Source organism: Coniophora puteana (genome assembly GCF_000271625.1).
Source record: "Coniophora puteana RWD-64-598 SS2 unplaced genomic scaffold CONPUscaffold_5, whole genome shotgun sequence".
Taxonomy (NCBI): domain Eukaryota; kingdom Fungi; phylum Basidiomycota; class Agaricomycetes; order Boletales; family Coniophoraceae; genus Coniophora; species Coniophora puteana.
In genome coordinates, this window is record NW_006913057.1 from 884,171 (window position 1) to 904,310 (window position 20,140).

The 20,140-nt window shown below is 50.2% G+C and overlaps 6 protein-coding genes across 6 annotated transcripts; 2 read left to right on the plus strand and 4 right to left on the minus strand.

Moving 5' to 3' along the window:
* Positions 1-1,020: 1,020 nt before the first annotated feature.
* CONPUDRAFT_72292 (uncharacterized protein) lies at positions 1,021-3,923 on the minus strand (the record flags this gene model as incomplete). Its single annotated transcript, XM_007769295.1, has 11 exons — positions 1,021-1,335; positions 1,398-1,610; positions 1,631-1,819; positions 1,882-2,163; positions 2,192-2,265; positions 2,309-2,560; positions 2,613-2,680; positions 2,865-3,052; positions 3,262-3,405; positions 3,534-3,732; positions 3,892-3,923. The coding sequence occupies 11 exons, from the start codon at positions 3,921-3,923 to the stop codon at positions 1,021-1,023; spliced, it is 1,956 nt and encodes a 651-aa protein (XP_007767485.1).
* A 2,676-nt stretch (positions 3,924-6,599) lies between these two features.
* Positions 6,600-8,179, minus strand: CONPUDRAFT_81580 (glycoside hydrolase family 92 protein; the record flags this gene model as incomplete). Its single annotated transcript, XM_007769347.1, has 5 exons — positions 6,600-7,298; positions 7,363-7,457; positions 7,513-7,652; positions 7,713-8,000; positions 8,053-8,179. Coding segments are annotated over 5 exons (885 nt in total), but the record flags the coding sequence as incomplete, so codon positions are not given.
* A 27-nt stretch (positions 8,180-8,206) lies between these two features.
* Positions 8,207-9,271, plus strand: CONPUDRAFT_152830 (glycoside hydrolase family 92 protein; the record flags this gene model as incomplete). The annotated part of the gene is made up of 7 exons (XM_007769593.1): positions 8,207-8,211; positions 8,288-8,633; positions 8,685-8,777; positions 8,826-8,918; positions 8,970-9,003; positions 9,062-9,075; positions 9,125-9,271. The coding sequence occupies 7 exons, from the start codon at positions 8,207-8,209 to the stop codon at positions 9,269-9,271; spliced, it is 732 nt and encodes a 243-aa protein (XP_007767783.1).
* A 1,217-nt stretch (positions 9,272-10,488) lies between these two features.
* Positions 10,489-11,712, minus strand: CONPUDRAFT_54223 (actin 5C; the record flags this gene model as incomplete). Its single annotated transcript, XM_007769181.1, has 3 exons — positions 10,489-10,828; positions 10,886-10,957; positions 11,012-11,712. 3 exons carry the CDS (start codon positions 11,710-11,712, stop codon positions 10,489-10,491), a joined length of 1,113 nt encoding a protein of 370 aa, XP_007767371.1.
* Positions 11,713-14,656: 2,944 nt separating this feature from the next.
* Positions 14,657-16,083, plus strand: CONPUDRAFT_102654 (glycoside hydrolase family 43 protein). Its single transcript, XM_007769594.1, has 4 exons — positions 14,657-14,969; positions 15,035-15,219; positions 15,276-15,645; positions 15,699-16,083. Exons 1-4 carry the CDS (start codon positions 14,845-14,847, stop codon positions 15,967-15,969), a joined length of 951 nt encoding a protein of 316 aa, XP_007767784.1. The 5' UTR covers positions 14,657-14,844; the 3' UTR covers positions 15,970-16,083.
* Positions 16,084-18,080: 1,997 nt separating this feature from the next.
* Positions 18,081-19,230, minus strand: CONPUDRAFT_18021 (uncharacterized protein; the record flags this gene model as incomplete). The annotated part of the gene is made up of 2 exons (XM_007769089.1): positions 18,081-18,436; positions 18,978-19,230. Coding segments are annotated over 2 exons (609 nt in total), but the record flags the coding sequence as incomplete, so codon positions are not given.
* Positions 19,231-20,140: the final 910 nt, after the last annotated feature.

Sequence of the window (20,140 nt, forward strand, 5' to 3'; positions counted from 1 at the left end):
TGGCACTTTCGCTCCTATGAGAGAAAGAAAACGTCGATTGCGGTAGATCCAACCCCTTAGAGGCCTCGGGGTCACACGCTCCCGAGCCATGGCCGAGCCGAGCCCGACTCCTCTTGAGACCTGATTGGCTGGAGTAGGTGACATAGCATGGTGGCTCCAGGGCTCGAGTGCGTTCTTGCGGCGCCGAATACTGTCGTCAGCTAAAGACCAAGTAGTTAGATCAAACCTGGACATGGGACACCGGTTTTTGGCGACAGATGACGCCCAAGTCTCTGCTAAGTCATCAGTAACTTTGGTGCAGACTCCGAGAGTACCGGGGTTGTCAGAACACATCGCTACTCACCGTCGCGCTCAGTTCGTGCCTGGAGCGTTCTGATGTTGAGAAGTCCATCATTCAACAATCGGGGGATGGATGGGTTGAGAATGGTTTAGATACAGTACGTGTTTTCTACGAGTGAACTTCGAGCTTTAGAGGCCAGCTTTGATTCCGTCACGGCGTTACGTCGCAAGTGAGCACACGATTGTGCTGATGAGGAAACCAGGCTCATAATAGACTGTCCATGTAGTACAGAAAATGAGTTGAAGGAACGCAAAATCCAGCGCGCGTCTACTCGGCTCCGTGAGGTCAGTTGTTTCAGACTCCGCGATGATCCTTCTCGCAGGCGGGCGCGAATCGGAGCGCGCTCCTCGCTCTCCCTCTGGATCATTTTGCTTCCAAAGGTGGGCATGCGAGGTGCCCGAAGGTACTTAGGTACACGCACTTCTATTTCCTAGACCTTTACTTAGGCTTCAGGCGTGGTACATGTATACCATGGTCATTATGTCATCTATGTCACAAAAATATGATCCCCCATGTTCGTACATTCGATTCGCATCTGCATATTTCGGCTGAGGTCAGAGATGTCGATGAATGACTTCTTTTCGTATCTGGTGTAGCAACGCAGCTATATCCTCTATGTTCTGTACGCCTGTGGCAAATAAACCCAAATGTATTGGCGTATCATACGATATCAACTATGCTTACACATCTGGGATCAAATCCCAATCAACATCGTCAACAATCTTCTTACCCACCGGTTGATGTCCACTTTTTCCGAGAGAACTCCCGCTGAATGACCGGACTGCATTAGCTTTCGAGTTACGCGCGGTTGTCCCACAGGGTACGCACCAGCACTTCTCGAGGATACCGTGCATGAGACGATGATACGCCACTGGCTTCCGCTTTTGAAAGGTCGCTAGCAGGAGTAGATGGTCTTTGAAGAGTTGGTCGAGCTCCGCGCCAGACAACGGAGCCCGGATACTGCCATTCAGCTTCTGTTTAATGACAGCGGCGATCTAACAAGAACAGATGTTGTCAGCAAAGCATATGTGCAAGTGGAGAGCAACACAAGACGTACTGCCGTTGAAGCAAACAAAAGCATCGCTGGCGTGACCTCATGTTCGTCTGACCGCTCGTTGATTGAGGACGTCAATTCATGACGATAAGCTAGGCCTAGACCGAAGCTCTGATAAACTTGATAGTGGACCTCGGATTCACCATGAGGTGTGAAGAATGCTGCTTTGATTCCTTCAGATATAACCTCACTACCAAAAGGCTTTGTCATGTCGGGCTAAATCCAAAAGCAACAACGTTAGCAAAGGCAAATGCGCGGGGCAAGAAACCTGCCTTTCCATCTTTATGTGGGTATATATAGCTGCTGTCCTTGAGAAGCGCTGAGAGTTCGTCCCGGGTTTTCCCCTGGATATTGAGCAAACGATAGGCTTTCGGCTGTACGGCCCGCATGAACCCTTTACAAAGACTTTTGAGTCGTGTCGTCCCCTGAATGAGTCAATAACTAATTAAAACAGTGAAGTGCGGAGTTGTGCTGCGTCAAGTCTCACAAATATCACAAGCGGATAGACAAAAAGCTCCATGGATCCGTTCGCTAACTTATCGAGAATGTCGCCTTGACCGTCGTAGCCAGCCCCCCTCGCAATGTGAACCATGGCCGCGAACACCACCATGTTTAAACCATACCCACGACGGGCTAGAGGAGACTGAAAACGATGCAGCCGACCATCTTCGCTGACCTTGGACATCCAATCGCAAACATCACCTCCGAAAATGAGGTTGTGCGCTGCTAGAGTGGCACTGTCTTTGACGAACTGCTGCATCTCTGATGTCTGACGAGATAGAAGAAAGGGGTATAACATTCGCGACCCCTTCCTGTTGAGCTTTAAGGCTGTATGCGGCAGCCAACGTTGTTCCTTGTCCTGTGTCTCCTGCTGAAGTGAGAAAGGGATCACAAAGGTCATTATACAATGGTACTTGCCAGCTGTTTCGGGAATAGCTCCTTCGTCCGCAACTCGGAAACTTGAATCGGAAGCTCCGTATCGTTGTCATCCGCATTTTCTGCTTCGGACACATCTGACGCGCAGCACGAATCCTCAATCTCGGTGAGCTCAGACTCAGTGTCTTCGTCACTCGAATCAATGACAAGCACTGACGGCTGACGAGTCCCTGCCTTTGGTCGTACTGAGCGTGTCGAATCTCCAGTCCCCCTTTCTTCAGTACGGTGTCCTGCAGAAGTGTCAGCACTAGCAGCTATTGCGAGGGAAGTTGGCCTACTCACCTTCATCTTCCAAGTCAGACCGTCGCCGCTTCAGACCACTGCTAATCGTAGGAAGCCCTTTGGCTAGCCTGATCCAGTCGCAATCTTCGTCTGAGCGGTTTGGTCAAGAGAGGAACGGTGGTAGCATCGTAAGCATATCCCTTACACTCCTGAGAGGCCATTCGCGTCTTGAGGTATCGACTCCACCCACAATCGGTACGCTGAAGACACTTGATGAGGCATGAACCGACAACGAAGCGCCTGCTGACTGACCTTGCAAACTTTGGTGGGCGCCCAGCGACGCGTCGCGTCGCGCCTTTCGCTTGGGTAAAGGGCAACAAAAAGAGAATGGTGTCAACTGTAAATGACGTTTGTGATTGCCGAGCTCCCCTTTCAGCGACTCGCTGTTTCGCGGGGTTAGATTGTATGTGATGAACTTCATGCTCCTGCAAATCGTTGTCCTGTGACAGAAAGATACATACACTTGAATTCTGTAAAGATACTCTGCCTCAACCAACATATTGACTTTTGACACGCAGCCGGAGACAAGGAAAGGATGTGACGATGATGTCATACTCGTTTGACGCGTGAGAAAAGCCAAGAATGCGCGAAAAGTGTCGCAGCGACGCGTCTCGGACGAGGATTACCTCGGCCACATTCCCGCTCTCACTTGCCCGATGCCATTCGCTACGAGCCGTATGTTCTCTCCGGCGTCGTACACTTGCCCACTAAAATCTAAACCCTCGTATACTTGGCTGTAAATAACATCCCGCCGCATTCCAGGGACATCACGGATCACCTCACCTTGCATGAGCTGACGCCCAAGATGTCACTCACAACGAACTAGGTGAGGTTTTTCTTCTCTGAGGGGATAGACTAAGAGTCGACTCTGATACATGTCTGGACGTTTCTAGGGACGCCTCCAACAGCCCCCAGCCGTACCAGCGGTTTATCATCCAAGCTTTGCAGCCTGACCAGGAAACCGCTCCCCGGTTCGCCTTCGAGCTCGTCCTCACTACGGCAAATCAAGCTCGATTCGAAACGAAGGTATCTTCTACTGGCCCCGGCGCGACCAACAGCAAAGGGTGGGCGGCGAGAGGCGACGATGTTGCAGAAAGGGCTGGCTGCTGGCGAATCAGTGCTACGAAGCGCGTCTTTCTCGTAAACGCGACGCGCTAATTGATCCTCGGTCGTCAAACCTTCAAACCCCTGGTCGGCTAGGTGACTCAATCAAATGTAGGCAGGGTTCGTCCCCTCTCCCTTCTCTTCGGCGTCGACTTTGCTCACCACGTACGCTCACTTGCCCATGTCAATAGGCGGCGACAGGGTCATGTTTAACATGAAGCTTTGCCTCAACCCGCGCGAACTTGAAACCGAGTGCGCGTCTCGACTAGCCTGACGATTTTGTTTGTCCCTGTCTCATCGTGTTCCATTTTCGCTCTACTATGCCGGAACCCGCAATGAAATCCGTCACCCGCAATGAAATGAAATCAGATATTTTGTTTTTCCCTCTCGCTTCGGGCCCTCAACAAGCCCTGTTTTTGTTTGTGAGACATAGTATGGGGCTTTCTGAAACCACATATGAAGCCTTAAGCTGTAATGTGTCCATACAACTTTGCCACGACGATGCCGCGCGAGAGTCACGGTTTACCTTTTTTTCCCTTCTTCGAGTTTGCGACGAACACCACTCGCGCAGAACATCCTTGTTTCACTCAAAACTTCGATATGCGTCAACTATGGCATGGAATATGAAGCCAATCAAGTTTGGTAGCAAACGGAATACAGGAAAGTACCTACCCTGAGCAGTTTTATGAAAAGAAAGACTGAATACTCGATTGTTTTGTACCTAGCGTCTGTAGTTTTGATTTCTCCACCAATCCGTGCGATAAAGTCATAGAGCAGTTACATCAGATGGCCCATGTTCATTTTTGTAGGTATACGCCAAGGGATGGGGGAGGGGCAGTCGAATCAACCTATATTTCATTGCGGGTGACGGTTTTCATTGCGGGTTCCGGCATAGTATCCCCTGTCGCTGAAAGCGGATCGGAGAATCAATGCCACGTTTTCGTGGGTTATCTGTTTACCATCATCAATCAATCGCCTTCCAAGCGCTCGAGGTCGCTCGGAAATTTTGAAGCAGTGGCCGGTCACTGAAATCCAGTGTATATCTCAATCACCTCCGAATATGCACAACGCACTCCTTCTGCCGGAGCTCAGAGATCACATCTTTGACTACATCACACAACAGGAAACATTAGCGGCTCTCGCAAGGACATGCACCGCGTTTCTGTGCCATTCTCGGGACCGATTATGGTCAGGTGATATTGACCCGATCTCGATGGTACACCTACAACACGTTTTATCATATGTGATGGTCGAGAATGGATGCGATGAAATTGTGAGTGCAACGTCGGAGGTGCAAACCGTTCAACAGCTGGCCCGACGAGTTTCGGCGCGTCGCTAACTCCTAGCCACTCTACCAGATTGACCTCCAGTTCGAAACTAAAGAGGACTGGGATCATGTCCTTGAGTATACAACTCGAATACGGCATCTATCCCTAGACTTATACTCTCGCCCGGTGATATATGAGTCGGCCATTCTGAAACTTGTGTCCCCTCCATGCAGCCTCGAGAAAGCGTTCCCAAAACTCCGTTACCTTGATGTTGACGGGATTAACCCGCAGGTTCTTCACGCATACACCAAGTTTTTCTCGTCCCAGCTTGTCTTCTTCAAAGCCGTGTGCGATCCAGACAATAGTCACACCCTTTTATATTCACTCCCAGAATGTTCCTCGCGCTTGCAGATTCTAGATGTTGCAGATCAACACCCTCTTCGCCCGCTTCAGGAGCCTATGAAGCCTCTGATAAAAGCAGTCTCGGCCGCAGTTGTACGGCTACCTTTGCTTTCAGAACTCCGGTGCCAGGATCTCCAGCCTCACGCGCTATTCCATATCTCTCGTTCATCGTGTCTACGACGCCTGGTTTTGTCCGATCCAGAAACAGCTCTCACAAGGGAAGGTGGTGCTTCACATATCGACCAATTGGATTTTCCAGCTCTTGAGATCCTTGAACTGCCCGTGTCTCCCGGGATGGCGCTGCTCAGAAAGCTTAGGACACTTCCAAAGACGCTAGTTATGGCCGGTGGCTCCACCACTCCACAGGAAGTGCAAACGCTTCTCTCTGTCATAGCTCAGACTGATCACAGTGTCTTGGAGGAGCTTCTGCTTAGCGGGGTCATTCCCATCTTTGGTGGCGGCTTCGACCCACACAGCACTCTCACCTTCGATCATCTCAGACCCCTTCTCCATATTGATAGTCTGCGAACTCTTTCCCTCGACATAGGTTGCTGCATATCTCTGACACTGGAAGAGGTCACCGAGATCGCTCGGGCTCTCCGTCACCTCAAACAATTGTACTTCAGTCCGACGGCGATGTCATCAATGCCACTCTACAGTTTACTGGCTTTCACTGCCAGATATCCTCAGCTAACCGCCATCACCATACCCGTCGACGACGCTCCAAGCATTCCAAGGCCTCCTCCTGTTTCGAATGTGCGATCATGTCTCCAGCATCTCTATCTCGCCGTGCGTGACGTACTGGATTTCGAACCCATCACACATTTACTAGCCGACAACTTTCCATCGCTGACGACCCTGACACTGCGAGAGAAACCATCTACGTACTCCCTTGCCCCAGATAATACCCCTACTGTGTTTCTGCCTTTCGTCAAAGCGCTTTTGCGCCTCCGCAGGCTCACAACCCTCGTCTTGCATTTCATGCGTTGCTTCATGTTCACGGATGAAGACATCAGGGCAATCGCACTGGCGTTTCCGCGTCTCACGCGCCTGGAGCTGCTCGGAAACTCGATGGAAGACGCGTCCACTCCCCACCCTCTGGTCTCGTTCGATGGCATCCTAGCTTTGACGGAGTCCTGCCCCGATCTGAGCGAACTCAGAATTCAAATCGACGCCTGCCGCTCCTTGCACAAGGCAAGCCTCGAGCAGTGGCTCGAGGTGAGGCGAGGAGCCCCGCGCAATCGTACTCTCACGAGCTTGGATCTGCTTAGCTCTCACATCCAGAATCGCGATGCGGTCGACTTTGTGATCCTGCTGGTTGCCTCGTTTGAGCGGCTCGGATACCTTGGGATATACGGAAACGTGCGAGGAGCGAACGGACATGATTGGATGGAAGAAAAGCTCGGTGTTCTGCGTGAAGCGAGGAAGGAGCGGGATCTGCGTGAGATGAGCGCTGATGAGCTGCGATTGATTGTTGCAAGTACCAACGGCGATGACGAAGACGTTGTGGAAGATGAGTACGATGGAGATATGGAGATTGTGGACGATTGATCTGTAGGTGCCTATATTCACTCTCAGTATAAATGCTGACGTTTCGAGGTCTGACTTGGCTGTTGATGTGAAGCGCTTCGTAAACCCGAGTTATATTGCACTATAGTGATACAAACCACCAATGACTCATAAACTTGTACCATTCACAACCGTCGCACTCCCCCACGGCTGCGGCGTATCGCTCATCTCAAACACAATCTCGCCCCCGTTCACGACATCCTCATAACGGACTATAGGTTGCTCGAGAGCTTGCCCGTTTACCGTAACCGAGCTGACGTATGGCTTTGAGGGTGCACCCGTTGAGGTGACCGTCAGTGTTTTGTTAGAAGGGAAGTCGATGGTGACCTTGTCAAAGAAAGGGCTACGAGAGCAGCGACATCAGCGATAAAAGTGACATGCGGATAGAATGAACCGGAAAAGCATACCTTCCAACGACAAACTCCCCAGAGACGGGATCAACAGGGTAAAATCCGAGCGTAGCGAGGATATACCAAGCACTCATTTGGCCACAATCATCGTTCTGGAGACATAAACTAAGCATCAACCTCAATAGACAGGGGAACTAGTATACGCACACCTGAAAGACCATTGACGGTGGAGTTATAGTTCTCCTGAGCAATCTGCCGAAGCAACGACTGCGTCTTCGACGCAGCACCTGCAAAGACGTACAGATACGGCGCATGATGCGAAGGTTCGTTGGTCTGATCGTTATGCCCTGCCAAAGTCGCCCCACTATGTTATCATTTCGTCCACTGGGAATGCCGTGGGAGCTCACCTCCGCCAAAATATTCATCCAAATACTCGACAAAGCTCTCGTTTCCGCCCTTGCGCTCAATAAGCCCAGGAACGTCCTGCACAACATCGAGCGTATATATCCACTTATCGCCCTCCGTCCACCCTTCGTCCGGCCCTGCAAAGATACCACTCGAATTACGTGCCTCCATGAAGCCGGTGGCGTTGTTGAAGATGGTGAACGGGGCTGTGCGCGAGCGGTTTGCGAAGAACGTCGCGTTGTCGGCTTTGTTCAGGAGGGTGGCGAGGATGGAGACGGCATAGTCATCGTCTGTTGTGCTGATGGGTCAGAAAACAGCGGACGAGCTGGATAGGTAGCATACATGCGTAGTCGAGCGTGCGAGACCCTGCTTCGGAGTGCACGTCGTTTTCAATCCATCCACGGTCGGCGTAGGAGGTCGACAGGCCCGCGCGAACTTCGTAGTTGACAAATTCTTGGCGGTCGGCATAGCTTTTTCGTCGTTCAGGACTGATTTGATGGCGTACTGATAAGGGGAAACCTACTGAGCGTCAAGACTTCATCATCCAGCCTCTCACGACCCCCGCGACCAACTGGAGCGGCTACTTCTGCGCACGCTTCAATCAGCCCTTCGCTTACTACGGCGTTGGCAACAACGGTACGCTCTCCGAGGGTGCGGCGAGCGGAAACGGCAGCCAGCTCGCAGGCTATGTCAAGTTCGCGGACAATACAACGCAGGTGGACGTGCGCGTCGGCGTCTCCTTCATCTCAGTCGACCAGGCGTGCAAGAACGTGGACAACGAGATACCCGACGGAACGTCACTCGAAGAGACGGCTCGCGCGACGAGGGCAGCTTGGGCGGAGAAGCTGGACCGGATTCAGATCGAGGGTGCGACGGATGTGCAAAAGACGACGTTTTATACGGCGTTCTTCCATACTTTACAGGTCAGAGGTTGCGCATACACTCACCGTTTACAACACTGACACTGCCACTAGTACCCATACGAACAAGACGAGGGCGGGAAGTACTATTCCGGCTACGATGACGCAGTCCACGATGGTCCTTCTTACACTGGCTATTCAAATTGGGTAAATGGATAGCTTGGTATCCGGTTGTTTGCCTAACGCATTGCCTAGGACGTATATCGCGCACAGTGGGGATGGCTGATCATGTTCGCTCCCGAACGTGTTCCCGGGATGGTTCAAAGCATGATTCAAGATTACCAGGAAGTAAGTGTTTCATGGTTACGCTGATAGTTATGTTTCTGATGTGCATTGAAGGGCGGCTGGCTTCCGATGTGGAAGAACATCATCGGTAAATTCCTACTTTATCATTTGTACGCATAACACCTTACACAACTTCTCGTTACCAGAGACGAATATCATGGTACGCTGACTATTTATCACCACCAGCGCGATCTAACACACTTGTTTAGGTTGCGACACACGCTGACTCGATGATCGCCGAAGCGGTCCTAAAGAACGTGACCGGGTTCGACGTCGATACGGCCTGGGAAGCAGTCTACAAAGACGCGACTGTACCTCCCATCGACGATGCCACATGCGTGGGTTGGCTCCGGTGATCTCGTGAGTGTCCGGGTTGATGGAGATCGTACCAACGGGGTAGGTGTAATTGGTGGGGTCAGCTGAACCCATGACGGATGCCCGAGTAGCCTCGAGGAGGACGTAGGGGGTAGAGGTGTTCGAGAATGTGAAACGGAGATGCCCAACGCGCGACGCTTGGATTGAAAACACCAAGTTAGGCGCGCATAGACGATGTAGTGGACGTACACAACTCACTCGCACTCTGTTCTGCCAGAATCGTTCCCCCCTCTTTCGCATCTAAGTTGACGCTGTAATAGCTCGGAGTCGAGACCTCGTTGTCATGCGAGAAATTCATCCCTCTGTCCTCAAACCTTGCCTGAACTTTGCCTGCGCCAGCTGCGAGCACAACCTGTCCGCTCTCGCCCATCCATATCGCAGGCTGGTGTGTGCCCTGAAAGCCGTGTATGCTGGTAGCGGTGACATTGTACGGTGTTACGGAGACGTAGTTTTCCCGCGTTTGGGCCACCCAGCGCGTCATGGCAAACGGCGGCGCTGTAGAAGGGATCATCCCTCCCGAGCCATTGGGTGAGTCGCCCCCATTGCCAATCATCCTGCACTCAAAAGCTAAGTATAAATCATGGTCGAGTGATCGAGAGTTACTCACGGATTGACATGGTCAACTGCATCGCTCGGCGGTTGAGAAAACGCGGAGGGTACGGAGGACTGATGACCAAGGGAGAGCAAGCTACTGAACAGAACAAACTGCGCATAACGACTTGAGCCCATCTTTCCTTGTCTCATTCGTCTCGCTGAGCCAAGTTGTTAGGAGAAAAAAAGCGTTGACTCCAGGCCGGAGAGAGCAGCATGATGCATGATGTCGGAGAAGTCGAGGTGGGCATGGGACTCGCTATTGCTTCCGAGCCCCGCGTATCCTATCAGGTGCTAAGATCTAAGAGGTACCGGCCCGGGTGCCAGTGGCGCCCGTATTTTCGACACTCGGAGAAGGTCAGATCATGTTAAGTACAGCAAGATTTTTTCGCGCTTGAAATCAACTTTCTGCCTATAGGACTTCGATATGTTAAAAAAAACTCATCACGGCCCTGAGCATATCGCACATCTTCCTGGAAATAAGGCTGCTGGTACACTCAAATGAATATCGCGGCTAGGGAGTAGCTCGAAAACTCAGTAGAACTCCTGACATAGTCTCGTCCGAATTGATCCCGTTAAACGCTCATTACAGACATTCATTGTGATATCACAAACACTCTATGATTGTGTTCAAAGCTTTGACAGGCTGAGGACGCAGAAGAGACTTACTTCGATGAACAATCCCGGGACCATACTCGTCATACTCTTTCGCCGAGATTGCAATATCTTGGAAGACATCTAACGAGGCCAGAACAGATCCCCCAATCCATGCAGAGTGCTGGCGATGTGGAGGGGCAATCACTTGCACATGTGACGGAGCCAAACGTGATGTTTCGATTTGCAAGCGATCAGCGAAACCGGGCAGCATGGTAGTACCTCCGGTCAGCAAGATGCTGCTATATAGATCTCGACGAATGTCCGGGTCACAAGTGGAAATGGAGTGCTTCCTATGATCGCTCGCTGTCATTCATATTCAATCACCAACAAAGACGTAGCAAACTCACACTGCTTCGTGTATGCCTAGTCCGTTTGGACCCAAGACTCGTGGTTGGAACAGCACCTCCGAAGCGCAAAATCTAAAGACATGATTGTTAAAATTGTCATAGCACTTCGCGTTGTAATCTACTTACCGCTCGGAACCCAGCGTGATTCTCTGTTTGTCTGGTAGTTCGTAATCCTTTGCGAGAGATGAGGACTGCGAAGCTGCTTGCATCTCTTCGTCAAATCTGCAAGCTACATAACAGAGCTCTTCTTTGATACAGCAAGCAGTAGCGCGGATTAGCTCAGGTGACGCAACCGCCGTAAATGAGCATTCTCGCTCTTTCAGCTTCCGAACGATATAAAGCGTCACGTCCGCACCAGCGAGAGGTAATTCCAAAGTCGCGCGTGGGAGGAGAAATCCCTCGTATACTGGAGCAGTGAACGTCATTTCTTCACCAGAGTTAACGATGAGGCCGGTGGTGCGTCCGGCTGCGTATAGGGAAAAGATAGACCGCATGCCAACGTAGAACGCAGGAGTGCCGAAGGTCTCGAACATTATTTGCGTCATTTTCTCTCGGTGTGCCTTCGGATTGAATACAGTTTCTGTGAGGACCATAGGGTGATTTTGAGAAATAATTTTCATCTCGTTATCAAAGATGTGATTCCATATCTTCTCCATCGCATTCCAGTCCGTAATTAGCCCATGTTCCATAGGATATTTGAGGGCCAGAGCGTCTCGCTGTGACTGAGCTTCGTGACTATTAGAGACGAGAAAAACATTGATATATCTTGCAACTTGTTGTAGGTAGTAATGCGTACCCAACGTAAAACCTATCTGGTTTAGATGCATTCACTGAAGGCGAACACCCAATGACGGGTGGGAAAATAACCCCAGGGACCTCGGTGTCATCTTCTGCTAAGTGAAGTGGGTAAAATGACCTTAATCAACTTCTTATCACTGTACCAGCAACTTGAACGAATCAGAACCCATGCGTACTAAACACCACTCAGGAAGAAAGCTCACATCCAGCCTTGCATTTACTATTGCCATTGTCGATCACCTAATGGGGGAATAGAGCTCACTTATTTATAATGTGCCATGTACTGTGTGAAGCCTACAATGGGGACAGAGCCAGTGCGTATCATCTCCGCTGTGTTGTTTTAGATGGGCTTTGATGCAGATGATGGATCGATAATGACCGGGGTTGACCATACCGCTATTGAGCAACCGATTTTCTCACGGCCCCAAGTCACCCGACGAAAGCGGTGCAACTCTTTTTTGTTATCACTCGCTTTCAAGTCTTTGTTGGGTTTCGCCAGTCACTGGTATTACCGCTTTGCCTACCTTGAAGCTTATTGACTTGTCTAAAGAACGCAGCTGCTACGTCTCCCAAAATGCAGATCCCAGTTTCCCGAGCGTACGAATATTCAATTAATTCCCTGCATCTTGCCTCATTTTTGAGCATACACACACCGTGACACACGCGTGCGAGTTAAGTAATGCGGCGAGAGGCTTATCAACCTCACGAGCGTTCATCCAGAAATGCTGTGGAGTATAGGTAAGTGCTCGATGAGCAGTCCGTCGTTGGGGAATTACCAATGCTGTCGTTAAAACGGAATCCTCACGAGGTGTATTCACCGTGTTATTCCGTGATCCCTTTTCTACTCCATTATTGGTCTCGTCCATCCCCTGGCGTCTCTGTCCTTTATTGATTCATATAAGATATGCCGAGAGATAATCTATAGTGCAGGATCGCACTTTGCTTTATCTCGTGCTTCTGAATTTCGCTCGTGATAATATAGTATTCTCTTCTGTTCCTGCGAAATACGGGAATGAAAGTTATGGTTTGTACTGTAGATTCACGTATTCGGGATAGTCGGCTCTGAACATGAAAACCTCATCGGAGCTGTGCATAGTGAAAATGTAGTGTAACCTGCCAGTGAACATCTCCGGAGCCATCTCGGTTCGTGCGGGGTAAAACCTCTGGGGTATGGTGGCTCGGATCAACAATCGGACTCAATCGGATCAGTCCTCGGTGCTTCCTGGATGGTCTCGCTGGCATAAGTATGCAATACTCATTGGACCTTGACGAGCCTGTACCGTGCGGGGTTATCCGGGGTTATGTGCCAGGGCGCCGGAGGGCGCCGGTAAACGCCAGCGAGTATGAACTTCGAAGTTCAAGGTACATTGTTGGATGTCACAGACGGTTGTTAGAGCAACTATCTTCTGCCCAGTTCTTCCATTCGTGCGAAGACGCCTACCATATGACTACATGCTACGCAATGGCAGTCAGAAGATCGCGTTTCGTTATTGCTTTGTAGGGACTTGCGTTGATCGATTTCTGGGACCCAAGCTATCGCGATTTTATCGGCGACATAGGCTGGAGTACTTATTGTTTATAGACTATGTATGTGCAATTCATCGTCATATGGCGCAAGGACGCACGCGTTGGTGTAAAACCATGTCGTCCGCTGAGCAAAGAGGCAGTGCATGCATGCCACCTGGTTGTGTATCGTGCGAAGTGTCACGAGTGCGCATATGGCCGGGCCAGTTCCTCGGGTGAAGATGGCCCAGAAAGCGCGGCACTCAGGGGCAATACCGGTCAGGAGGCCTTGCGTACGCATTGTAGTTGCGATCTTGCAGTCAAAGTAAGTATCACAGGGTATCACCGCATGCGTTGAACGCCAGCAAGTCTGAGCATAGAAGTTCGAGGCACCACGGTGTTAGACTTCTCTACACGGTGAACACTGTGACCACGCTCATCCGATTCAGAGGTTCCATGATGCATCCCCTTGCATCCATGTGAAGACGCCCGCTAGTTAAATTCGGGCTGCACGTGGCGTAACTTACGTAGTTCCGCCGGGACTACTTCGAAGTGACTCTTGTCCATCAATACGTGACTTTCCATATCGCGAGTTGAAATGTGAAACGTTCGTTGACAGACGAAATCGCGGTGCTCCGCAAACCTGTATACTTTGCGTATAAGACAATTGGCTGGATGAAACTGGGCCACGCAATCCCATGGTCTTTCATAATAATGAAGAGGCGGTATATACTAGCTGCCAGTGCTTGTCCGCTGTGTGAAGTGTCACGAGTGTGTACCTCGCCAGCGCGTGCATGTACGTCCTCTCAGGTCCCGCCAAGTATTTAGGATGGTGGTGGCTTAGAAAGTGCCGGATCCAGGGGTAAAGCTGGTTGCAAGGCTCTGTTACTTCGATCGTAACGTCCCAAGATCTTGGTTAGCTGACAGGTATTCTGAGACTAAAACAACGCAAGCACATGGTTGACCAGGTCCTGGTTTGCCCCGGTTCGGTCTAAACAAGAGTCTGGAGGTCGAAAAAGGCATTCAGCCCGTCATGAGACTGCATAGATCACGGATGTGCAGTCCGCAGAGCGATGCTCTAAGCATGGCCGAGTGCTGAAAAGGATGAATGAGAGGCTGTCCTGTTGACGCCCGTCGATAAAACCGAGCATATTGAATGGAGGCCAGCGTGCTGTACAGAGTAAAGCGACGTCAGCAGACTTGCGCTTCTGAAGTCTGAATGGTGAAATTGAGTAAAAACCTGCTCTGGTAACCCAATAGAGTGCCGTCACGAACGTAGAATGGACAGGAGTAGATCCAGTGTGAGCGTCTCGGACCTTAGATACGAGAAACCGGCGAGAAAGGCATGTAACCGCCAGATCCATGACGCATGGTCGACCAAGATTACCTTCGATTTACCTTATCGTGCCTCGTCAAATAACCATAGCCACGGTCGACGTACCATATGTTACGAGTCTGGCAGTAGACACATGCGTCATGATACTCGTCAATTGTCGACAAGGCCAGGATGGAGACCGAGATGCGGAGCGAGGGTACGCAAGAGAAGGGTGTAGCCGCCAAAGAAATGGAGGATCCGTCAGACTACTAGAGCGTATAAAGGGGAGAGTGAGCGAGCAGGGCAAGACATCTGACTCACCGTCTCTCCCATTTCTCCAACGATGCAGCGCGCCCTCGCTCTTGCCCTCCCGCTCACCCTCGCATCCTACGCTGCGGCGTCTGTCGCAGGCCCTGTCATAAACTCAGACTTCCCTGATCCTTCGATCCTTAAGACCAGCGGTGGGACGTACGTGCCTTAGACCTTTTCCGTCTCTAAAGGCACAGAAGGCTGACAGGGATTCTTTCGTTCAGGTACGCCTACGCCACCAACGGCGCAGGCTACAACATCCAGGTTGCCACTTCGCCCGATGGAGGCAACACCTGGAGCCTTCTTGCCCAGGATGCTCTTCCTGACGTTGGTTCCTGGGCCCAGGGCAACAACGGGAACACCTGGGCGCCCGATGTGATCGACCGAGGAGACGGTACCTTCGTTATGTGTAAGAGCCACTCTGTCTACGAATCGAGTTAGCCTTTCTAACATCTTAGTGTATAGACTACGCCGCATTGAACCCAACGGAAAACACTCACTGTGTTGGTGCGGCCACCTCCACGAACCCCGAAGGGCCGTTCAACCCCGAGTCCGATCCCATCGCCTGCAATACTTCCCAAGGCGGTGCCATCGATCCTGCGGGCTTCCAAGACACGGATGGCACGCGTTATGTCGTGTACAAGGTCGACGGCAACAACCTTGGAGGTGGCGGATCGTGCGGAAACGGCGACGGGAGCCACTCGACGCCTCTCATGCTTCAGCCGATGCAGAGCGACGGCGTCACGCCCAATGGCGATGCCGTCCAGATCCTCGACCGTGACGCTGGAGACGGTCCCCTGATTGAGGCGCCCAAGCTTGTCCTGGTCAACGGAGTGTAAGTTCATTCGTCATAACATAATAAAGCCCACTGATCTGACTATTGATTAGTTATGCGGTTTTCTTCTCGTCAAACTGCTACAACACCGACCTATACGACGTCAGCTACGCTACGGCGTCGTCCGTCAAGGGACCCTACACCAAGGCGGGTACGCCCCTCCTCGTTACGGGCAACGACGGCCTAACCGCCCCCGGTGGCATGACACCAACCCCCGACGGCTCGTTCGCTGTCTTCCACGCCACGTCGAACCCCAGCCCTCTCACGCGGCCAATGTGGACTGCGCAGCTGACTTGGAACGGCAACACTGTTACTGCTGCATAAGTGAAAGGAGGGAGTCAGAAACTTGCACTTTTCTATGGATTATGTATTTTGCATATGGTTTAGATTCCTTGCGCTGTAAAAGTAGACATTCATATTCATCATCCGGTTTCGATCACGAAGGGAAACTATCAAACTCACCGATCTCGAAAGAGGGTGGCTACTGCAGTGCGACAAGCACGTGCCTTAACAGAGGAGGGCAAGGGCTAAGTGTAGTTTCTCACTTCTACTGCAAGTCGAACGGTCGTGAAGAGAGCATAAGCAATTGCACATCTCAATGGCGACGTGGCTTCGAGTTTGAGAAGACAAAGGGATAACAATCCAGTGCACAGCGAAGTCCGTTTTGCGTACTGTTTTGGAACCCGAATCGCGTATCATCCATGTCTTCACGCGACGGCGGTGTTGACGACGTTATTCCAACGCTATTCGCTGACGATTGGATATTCCAAAGGGATGTCTATTAAGTTTCGAGTTATAACGAGCGTAAGTATGTACAAAAGAGGAGAAGGAGAGGATGCTAGTGGCTTCCGGCCCAAGGCCTGACCCTACTAGACTGCAGAGACGGCCTGCACGAGATGGCTGAAAAGCGAGAAAGAGCGCCTCAACAGTGCTGATGGAAGGAAAGCGTTGAGTACAAGTGTGGGGCGAGCAAACGAGCAAACGGCAACAGGTTGAAAACGCAACATCGGCATATACTAGAGACGTCCGTGCCAATGGGGTCAACATTGGCGTCGGCGGGAGGGAAGAGAAAAGCAAGTCACTTTGCGTCACGTTGTCACGCTTTTCTTGCCTCGACAAGTCCGCCCGTCGGGACTCGGAAGGTATTTTTGCTGAGTCATAATTGTGTTGCTACTTCGGTAGTCTTGCACAACACACCAACAACACACAGTCTCAAACAATGGTTTCAAACCTATTCAGTGTTGTAATTCGAGAATTTGCGCGACTATTATAGCTTAAAAACAAAGGAGAACAAATATAAGACCGAAATATCTCCATTACTCAGTTCCCTTAAGTTTGACAACGCAAGGCCTCACAAACGGATCTCCTCACTTTATTGTGTACAACCCGTTCAAGTCCAGCGATACGTGCAGCTGGATCGCGCCAAATTGGAGGGATATATGGGCGAATATTGTGTTTTAGGAACCAATGGAGTCATCATGACGTCAGAGCACCCAATCGTTTTTACTTATGATGCAAAAGGGCGAAAGTTCTGGATGTTCTGACCTGCATCGTTATTCCTTAACTTTCTATTATTGCAGGACGCTCTAGCAGTATAGTACTACTAGTAGCGAATGAATTAACACATAAGTTATGTATAAACGAGTGTATAGAAGTTTGGTGGAAGTAGCATAAATTTGGGATAAATATTGAATGATATGAAACCGGCAGCTGCATGTTAAAGGTGAGGAAAAAGCTCCACCCACGATATGGTATCATACGCATTCGAGGGTAAGCTACGGAGCGAAGTGAACATGACTACTATGAGAATGATACGAAAAGCGATGTAAGAGCAGAACAACGCCAAGCAAGCCCCGATAATGAGTGTCTGATTGTACCAGCTTTGGAAGCGTATAGCTGTGAAACCCCGTGTTGCAAACAAGATCGCCACTAAAAATATAGGATCAAGTGCTATTACAAGAGCGCTTACTCGCCATAGTGTGCGCTCGGCACTTGTTGGAAATATGTAGAACCATGCGAGCAAGTGGACCAGACCGAAAATGATAGAGGCTGCTAAGCCAATGTGTAAAGATGTGCTTGCTCTGTTACGTTTGAAGGGCATGACACTATCTGTGATAATGTCGTCTCCGCCTAGTGTTGAGATACGAGATGGACAGTTTCCGAATGATAACCCCAAGTAGAAAACGAGGATTAGCTTCATTATCGTCTGTGTTCCACAAGGGAAGCTTGCTACGAGGCTTTCATCCTCATCTGCACTATTGCCGATTTGAATCGAGCCGTCATCGTTTATCGCGCCGTCGTCTCCTATTGAGCAGTATGCGCTGTCTTGACATCAGTTATCGTCATTTGACTTGAACACAAAACCAGACGCACAGATCATCATGTAGGTTCTTTGGGACCTCGTCACTGCTAATCCAATATAGGCGCTGATGTTGTTTGGCCTGGTAAGGTTTGCACATCCACAGCACGTAAGTAAGCACGGATAACAACCCAAATGCCATCGTCCCGATTTCGAGCGGAGTTATGGAGAAGCTCAGGGCGTTACGTGCGATCAACTGAGTAACGAACCACAGGATCTGAATGATGGCCACTCCTTTGGATAAGACATTGAGTTTACTCATGTCATTGATCTCCTCCTTAGTTATGTCGATTGGTCCGATACGAGGAGGACTTCTCTTGAGTTCGGCGTGGATGTGCTGAGCGGTTACTATGCCGCATCTCTCGGAGCCACGATAGAGCATAAATCCGCCCATATAGGCGAAGAAGCTATGAGTCAATGTCCATGATCCAACTCGGTTCGTCACAACTGGATGCTGCGTGCAAGCGAGAGTCCCTACAGCATTGCAGGCTGAGTGAAATGTCAGCAGCCCTCAAACTGTTCAACGAGATCTTTGTATGCTTACTTTGCTGGGATTGTTCCCGCTCCTTTACCATCCAAACATCGAAACTCTGAAAGGTATTCTTAATGCTCGTGCGAAGACCTAGGATGCGCACACCACGTTTGACGGAAGGGAGTAAACCCAAAAGTTTGAAGTCAGGAATATACCAATGATGTACATTGGAAGAAACCTACCTGATTCTTCCTTCAGACTCAGAGTACTAGCCGATGCATTGGTCTCAGCAGAGATATCATTATTCGACTCAAATCCAATTTTGATACGATCGCCTGTATTATAAGCATATCAGTGGGCATAACGACTTGAGTAGTTTTGAAAGTGTACGTACCATCGGTGGGCACTGGAGACGTAAATATTCTTAGGACTGGGCAAAAGAATAGACGGCAAAGTCGAGAAATCAGCGTCATTTCCAGGAAGAGTTTGACTACACGACACTACCTTGTGCCTTATTATGCGACTGTATCAGGTCATTCATTTTCTTTGTGAAGCTGCGTGCACACACAAATTGGCGGCCGGCCCAAGTTACGACTAGTTCCGGTGCAAATACGCCCAGTAGTATAACACCGGTCAATCTATAATTCTTGCGCCAGCGGCCATCTTCAGGACCTGGTATGTTGGGATGGATAGATGTGACAACACATGCAAATATTGTGGCCAAGCAAGTTTCTATAATGCTCCAGAGAGTACGGTGAGCATCCAGCGCTGGCGACTCCTCGATGCATATTGAGGCGTTTAAAGAGCGATACTGCAGCTCTTCTGCTGGAAGAGCGTAAGCTATAGAGATCATTACAGAACAAAGGAAGGTGAAGAAAAGTAAAAATGACATGCTAGAGGTAGCACGAAAACACAAAAGGAGCGTGAGGACAATAAAAGGCGGAGTCTAGTAACTTGAAAAATCGAAGTCTTGTCGGACCTGCTTTATATGTATGAGCGCAAAGGGTCTAGGTAATATTATAAGCGAGTGCATCAGGATCCTGCACACACGGGTATTTTACTCAGCTTCCATCAAGGGATGAGGGAATGTGCATGGTAAGGAATCCAAATGTTCTTCTTGATACTAAAGTAGAGCCCCAATCCAGACGCTATTCATGCTATCTACGGACTTTGAAGGAATACCAAATTCAGATGTACATGTTAGTATCACACGAACGGAAGCACCCACCAAGAAGAAGGGTAAGGAGTTGTCGCACCGGCTTCGCAAGGTTTCTGATTATCATTCAGGCTGTCCTATCGACACACCCACGCAAACCATTACATAAATATGGTGAACGCTAGGATAGCCGTCGCACCGTACAGTGCGCACACATGATGTGCTATTAATTGTTAGCATTGAAATTTGTGAGTATCTTCGTTTTCGGCCTTGGTCGGATGTTGCAGAAGGCTTGTGGCTTCGGAAACACTGGAATAATATGGGAATCGTGGTTAAGGCTGTACCAGCGCTAAAGTTGTGAAGTGACAGGTGCCTGGTCAAGAGACGGCAACTTCTGTATTATCATGTTCGTCACATAAGCCCCCTCAGAACCTCGGATAAAACCAGAGTGCTATTCCTTCATTGGTGATATCCTCAAAGAAGAGAATAGGCTAGCGCTGGACCATCA